Raw genomic sequence first — 7,496 nt, forward strand, 5'->3', positions numbered from 1 at the left:
TTACTTGACAATTATTAGTGGTGTAATTGGATCTTGTTGGGATCGTTAATCGCGTGAATGTTTTACTTGAAAGTTTATATTAAAATAAATGATATTTATTTTAAAGTTAATAAAAGATGTTTATTTTCATGTTCCGCTGCGTTTATAAAATTTAAAAGTACACACGGTTTCCATCAACATGATCATGAAACACATCTATCATAATGAAACTTACTCTTGGTCAAAACTATCACATAACATTAACCTCTGAAAAAAAAAAATTCATCTATGGTTTAAGGCTTTGAAACAACTTTTGTAGAGAAAAAATGCATACAAATCGAAAAGCAAAACAATTGAACCATACGTCGCAAGTTACAAAATGTTTAGGAGGTCAAATTGCCACCACTTTGTTGCCAAAGATTGATGATATCAGTAGCTTGATTGAGAAGAATGATCATCTTCTTTTGAGAGATCCAAGGTTTGCTTTCAAGAGTGGTCTTAAGTTCTTCCCATGCATCTTTTCTTGGCCAAAAAAAGTAAGGACTCAAAGGGATGGTTCCATGTCCTGGTATCACTTGATCAAGCCCAAGTCCTATGTTCTTCTCCATCCATATGAACTTCAATACTAGCCTTGGCTTTTGCACTTTCTTCCCCTAATGTTTTGGACAAGTTTACTTATTTCAATATCAAGATTTATAATTTGATAGTAGATAATATGGATACTGTAGTAAGATTTTCCTAATAATTGTCCACATTCTATTTTATCTAATAAAAAGATATTTAAGAGCATACTTGCAAAAGTCCCCCAGACTTGGCCAACTACTCGGGATTTTGAAGTATTTTGTCAAGTCACGACTAGTCTCCGACTTGACCAATTTACTCGGTCAAAGTTGGATTAATTGTTCGGTCAAAGTATGTCAAATACAATAAAGTAAAAGTAAGTCGACGTCCGATTAATCTCCAACTTGGCTGATTAGTCCCTAACATTCCGACTATTCCCCAACTAACGACTTTTACAACCTTGTGCAAGAGGACTAACAGGTAAATATGTTTTTTATTTGTCAACAATATGACAATTGCATTTTTGTTGTAAACTGTTTACCAATGGTCTAGTGGATAATATAATTAAGACGGACATAGTACTAGTATCAGTTAAGAAATAGCCACTAAAAACGATCGATCACTTACATAATATTATATCTACAATAAGCATTACACAAAATAACGTTTTAGTTTATTGGCAGTGTGTTGGAAATTAGTAGAGAAAATGTTCATTGATTTTTCCCCCATCAAAATTGATGATTTTTCTTGGCAGATTTACTTACAAATTAACACATAAATTTGGAATCAGTTCATTTTATCACCTCATGAACGATACTTACCAAACTACATACAATAACAACTTAATTTGTTTTGTAATTAAATTAACACATTACACACTATACATATATGTTTATAGAGAGATAGAAGGAGACCTCATCATGTTGATCTGGAACGATAGGCGCTGGAGTTTCTTCAACAATGGCTTCTTCAAGTTCTGCTGAAACAGATAGTTTATGAAATCTTTGAGCAACTTTGGACTTATTACAGAAATATGAAGCAGGGGAATGAGTCTTGAATAAAGATGGTTTTTTCAAGAATGCAGCAGCATTTGGATTTTTTGAAGACCAAGGTTTGATTCCATGGTGAATAGACATTGACATCATCTTGTAATTTAGAGATGAAGAAATTTATGATGATGTTTTGAAAGAGGGCATTTAATTGAGAGCACAGAATGTACTTTGGATAAGGGGAGATGGGATAATGTTAGCCAGACACATGGTGGTCTCTGGGCCAATAAACTAAAGGCCCATTTAATTAATGCTCATAGGTCCAACCCACATTTTCAAGATTAACGATACACGTAAATGTAGTACTAAGACCACTTCCTATGGTTAGTTATCCGCTAGTTATCCGTCTATTATCCGTCATTACCCGTAATGAACCATAGGCACGAGCTAGTTATCCGCTTTAGTTACCCGCACTCACCATCAATTTAACGGAAGTATGAAGGTTGGTTATAGTAATTGTGGGTCCCAGTGGCTTTTATTGTTTGGACTTGATGCTTTATTGCTTGTACGTTATATATTAAGAGGAGTATTGTTTTAGCCATGATAGAGAGTGTTTAGTTATGAGTTAGTTATAGGATATTGGTGTTGATGTGGCGCTGATGTGGAAGGTTAAGAGGATGAATAGTTTAGTTACGATAGGGAGTGGCCTAAGACCACTCCCAATGGTTCCATTATCCGTCACTATCCGCTCATTACCCGTAGTTACTCGTAATGAACCATAGGCACGGCTTAGTTACCCGCGTTAGTTACCCTCACTCACCATGGATTTAATGGAAGTGTTTAGGTTAGTTATAGGAATTGTGGGTTCCAGTGGCTTTTTATTGTTGGACTTGATGCTTTATTGCTTGTACGTTCTATATTAAGAGGAGTATTGTTTAGTTATGAGTTAGTTATAGGATATTTGTGTTGATGTGGCACTGACGTGAAAGGTTAAGATGATGAATAGTTTAGTTACGATAGGAAGTGGCTTAAATATACTTTATCCAAAAAGAAAGTATAAACATACCGGTACGAACACTACAATCAATCAAATCAAATTCCAATGTATAAAACAATATAAACGAATAACTTATTATTAGTAATGTATATTATTGTATATGCTATGATATATTAACAATGAATATGAATAAATTTGTGCGATTCTCAACCATGAATCTTTTGTCCAATACCTGCATACCCTCTTCTTCCATCACTTTTCTTGGTTGCTTTATTATCCTTATTCCATCACTTTTCTTGGTTGCTTTATTATCCTTATACCTTCTTCTACCAGACTTCTTGCTACTGCTAAGTGTGGCGGTCCCACTGGGTATGAAAACTCCGGTCCCACCGCCGCTTTTAGCCCATAAACTCTCTATCCAACTAGGGACCAAACAACCTCTTTCGGTCTCTGACCAACTATAGTAGTTCCTAGTCACCGGTCTCAACTTCGTACCACCATAAACCACGACTCTCTTTCGTAACTCCACATCACCGTTAACTTTATAATCGTCATCATCTTCATCGGTTAGCGTCAATATTTGTCTAGTGAGTTCTTCATAATACGCGTTGTCATCCGGGCTTGAATAATCTTGAAATGAATCCATTTTTGTATAACGAGAGAGAACTAGAGGTTTATTTTAATTAAGAAGTTATGTTATGTTATAATGTGTTGTGCAACGATATTATGTATATATAGTTAAATTGAATAAAGTATATAGTTTAGGGGGATAGATTATTCATGGAAGGTGAGATGTGGGTGAATGTCAAGTTTCCAATATATTGGAGCCAAATTGATTGACAAATAGACGTGCAAGTACTTAAACAAGTCAATAAAAATAAAGTTTTAAAGTTTGGTTCAACCGAATTGTCCGCAAGTCTTCGACACGACTAAGATAGTGACACGATATGCCAGTATTTTACTAGTACACTCTTCCTTTATCCTTTATTTAATTATATATGAAAATTACGGAGTAATTTAGAGGATAAGAATATGTCAAATTGAAAATTTATCACGCTTATTATATCAATTTTAAACGCCTAAAAATTATAATTTAATTTCTTGACGCTTCCTTCTAGCATTAAAACCATCTTATATCAAATTCAAACCATTTAATTTAAAAAGGTCAAAAATAATACACGGGTAAACATACACGTGGGCCAATAAAATCAAAATCTCACAACTCTTACTCATCGCGTCTCATTTTAATAGTCCACAAACAAAAAAAACACAATTTATGAAAATATCATAACAGTATTGTATTTTCTATTTACTTTTCAGTCTTACCTTTACCTTTTCGTTCTCCTTTAATCATATTCACAAACATTTAGGTCATAATATAACTTAAGTTTTTTATTCTTTTCTATTTATGAAAGTGGACTATTAATTTAGAACATCCCAAAATAGAATACTAGACTATTAATATGAGACGGAGGGAATATTAGCTAAAACGACAATTATACACCACAAAATTCAAACGAATAATAACATTACATGCTTCCCTATTATATTATGATCAATTATTTACCCATCGAACTCGGTATAAAATGAAATCTTATGACATTATTTTTAATAGGACGAAAAAAACGAAGCTATTATTGATTTTATTCAAGAATACTTGATAGATGAACCCGAGCATATACCAAGACCTCGAACATACATTCCGAGGAAGCGTGAGTAGGGGTGTGCATTAAACGGTTTTGACCATGAAACCGATCAAACCAAATTGATTTGGTTAAAGTGAGTTGGCTTATTTGGTTTTGATTTGGTTTATTGGTTTCACCCGAAAATATTTACGGTTTTCGGTAACATTTGGTTTTAAACCGAAAAACCGAAATATACTTTTATTTATGGTATGTATATTAAATATTTAATTTATTATTTTGGATTTTATGTATGAGTTATTTTTATTTGTTCTTGTTTGAGTTTAATATTTTTATTCATTTGATTTCACTTTAACAATTGAATTTATTTATTAGTTACTACGTATTATGAATTTTTTATAACCGGATTGCTGTTAGTTTCGTTTTTATTTTTGTGTTACTCAGATCATTGATATATACTTTAGATTGTAAATATGAGTTGTATACTATTGGGCTGCTTCTCATACTGCATGATTGGCAGAAAATAATGTATCAGTTGTATACTTATAGTTTAATAAATAAAATATATTTACTTTAAAAAAAAAAAAAAAACTACACATTTTTTATCTAAAAGTTTTAATTTGGTTTAACCAAAACCAATCCATGTAAACCGATTTCTTATTTGGTTTTGTCAAATTTGGTTTGGTTATTGGTTCTCAAAAATATTCTTGAAAACCGAATAAACCTTGTAAATCATAAACCAACCAAACGAACACCCCTGAGCGTGAGATTGTCGCGCAACGCTTATAAGATGATTATTTTTCTAAGATGTCGAAGTATACGCCTTCACAATTTAAAAGATATTTTCGTATGAGGTGTCAATTATTCCTCTGAATTGCTCATGGTATATCAAATATCGCCATTAATGATATTCTTGAGCATTTTAGATATTTTACAAAACGTTATGATGTTATTGGCAGACAAACTTTTACTACTTTGCAAATGTGTACTTCGACTCTACATCAGTTGGCGTATGGAAGAGCCGCAAATATGTTCGATTAATACTTACAAATTAGTGAGTCATCGTCAATACTATATATATATATATCAGTTTTGTAAGTGTATAATCACCTTATATCGCTTCGAGTATTTGAGAGCTCCGAATTCACAAGATATTGCACGATTATATAATGCACACGGAACCATCTCCATTTAGCTGAGTGGTTACCGCCCTTTCCTTGGTGTCCGGGAAGTCTTTAGTTCGAGCCTCAACTGTGTATTTCGTAATGCAATTTGCTTTGCAATTGACTATACAGTCCTCCGGGGGTTTCTTGCAAATGGTGGGTTCTGCCCATATCTAGCAAGGCTCTGTCGGGAGTTTTTCTTAGGTGCAATATCCTATGGTTTCCTCCTAATCGGTGTATGAAGTGAACATAACATGTGACTTCTTATATATGATCGTGTGGGTGGCATATGGCTCCCCGTCAGTGACCTTAATACCGTTGTTCAATAGATTATATTGCACACGAAAAAAAACATGGTTTCAAGGGTATGCTCGGGAGTATTGATTGCATGCATTGAGAGTGAAAGAATTGTCATGTCTCTTTAAAAGGTCAATAAACAAAGGGTGATCACAAGAAATCGACGATTACGCTTGAAGCAGTAGCTTCATATAATATGAGGATTTTTCATGCAATTTTTGGGATGGCGGGTTCTAATAATGATACAAGATTTTTGAATCAATCCCATTCTATTTGACACGCTTAAAAGGTAATGCTCCACCTGCACCATTTGAGATAAATGGACATTAGTATATCAAATGTTATCACTTTGCCGACAAAATATATTCAGATTGGGAGACTCTTATCAAAGGGTATTCATGTCTCATAGATGAACCAAGGGTTAAATTCACTAGATTTAAGGCTAGTGCCCGGAAGGAGGCAAAAAGGACATTTTGCGTTCTTCAGGGTCGATTTCATATTTTAATGGCACTTACACGTACTATGAGTGTGAACATGATGCGAAGAGTGATGGAATGTTGTGATTTATTACAATATATGATCAAGAAGATAATGGATTTGAACTAGTTATTTTGAGGAAGATACAATTACCGATCATACTGAGAAATTACCTGAACTTATAAGAAATAGACGGCGGGATCAAGAACCAGGATCTAGATAAATAACAGATAAGCGGGTTTACGAACAACTATGAAATAATATAGTCGAGCACATTTGACCACTACCGCCTAATTTTCGCACCTTACATTAGTTTTTATGTAATCTCTAGTTTTTAAGGATTATAGTTTATGTAACTTTTCTATTTTTATGTAATGTTGAATTATAATGAAATTTTAGTTTATGTCATTTTTCTATATAATATGTATTTTAATTAATTATACTTTTAATTTAAACTAGTCCGGACCAGCCCGCGCGTTGCGGCGGGAAATTTCGGTCTGCGTATTCATATTTAACGTAGCGTTGTGTATTTACGGAGGGGAACACGGCCCATGTGTTAAGCGCCGTTTTAGATGTCGTTGTGTTAAGCGTTTTTTTAAAAGTATCCGTTTCGAACGTTAGTTTTGTTTTGTTCAATAAATTTTTTCGAGTGTAACGGTGTTGTCGGAAAAGTTTAACTCGCGGCGAACAGAAAAAATGTATTGGAGATAGCGCGACGTGTTTAACGTTTTTTGAGAAGTGTCGTTTCGCATATAGTTAGTCCCGTTGGGTTCGTAAGACTTTTTCGAGTTGAACGGTGGTCTCGGAAAATTTAATTGGCACCGAGCGAGAAGATAGGGTCCGTTATAAATTCGGGTGGAAAATTAGTTTCTTTTATTTAAATAAAACTATATATTTACACTTTGTACCCTTGAGAAAGTGTAAACTTGAGGGGTTGTTGTGTAAATATATCCGAAGTTGAGGGACCATTTGTAGTGTGAACGCAAATTCAAAACTACAATCCGTTATAACTAAAACTACATAGAACACCACCACTTTTAGTATATATGGGTTAATGGGTTAATAATAATATATATGTTTCTTATTTATCATAACCATTTAAAAAAAAACCAAAAAAAAGAAGAAGAAAAAAACATGGAGCCTAGGGGTGATTAGAAATGAGATGAGAAATGAAAGAAAGGAAGAAAGGGTAATATTGAGATATGTATAGGCGAAGCCAAAATTTACAGATGGGGTGACTTAGTCGTTAATTGAAAGATAAAAAAAAGTTACATTAACAAACCATAACATTATATTTGATATTTGGGACTTAAGAGAAGCTAACAATTATTTGTACATAATAATACATATGAAACTTGGGTCTCGATTAAGCCTTAGGGAGGTAAAGCCC

The 7,496-nt window shown here is 33.6% G+C and overlaps 1 protein-coding gene across 1 annotated transcript; it reads right to left on the bottom strand.

The window, feature by feature from the left end:
* Nucleotides 1-277: 277 nt before the first annotated feature.
* Nucleotides 278-1,676, bottom strand: LOC139870378 (small ribosomal subunit protein cS23z-like). Its single transcript, XM_071858188.1, has 2 exons — nucleotides 1,455-1,676; nucleotides 278-632 (listed from the first exon to the last, which is right to left on the bottom strand). The coding sequence occupies exons 1-2, from the start codon at nucleotides 1,674-1,676 to the stop codon at nucleotides 363-365; spliced, it is 492 nt and encodes a 163-aa protein (XP_071714289.1). The 3' UTR covers nucleotides 278-362.
* Between the last annotated feature and the right edge of the window lie 5,820 nt (nucleotides 1,677-7,496).

Source organism: Rutidosis leptorrhynchoides, chromosome 10 (genome assembly GCF_046630445.1).
Source record: "Rutidosis leptorrhynchoides isolate AG116_Rl617_1_P2 chromosome 10, CSIRO_AGI_Rlap_v1, whole genome shotgun sequence".
NCBI classification, from domain to species: Eukaryota; Viridiplantae; Streptophyta; class Magnoliopsida; order Asterales; family Asteraceae; genus Rutidosis; species Rutidosis leptorrhynchoides.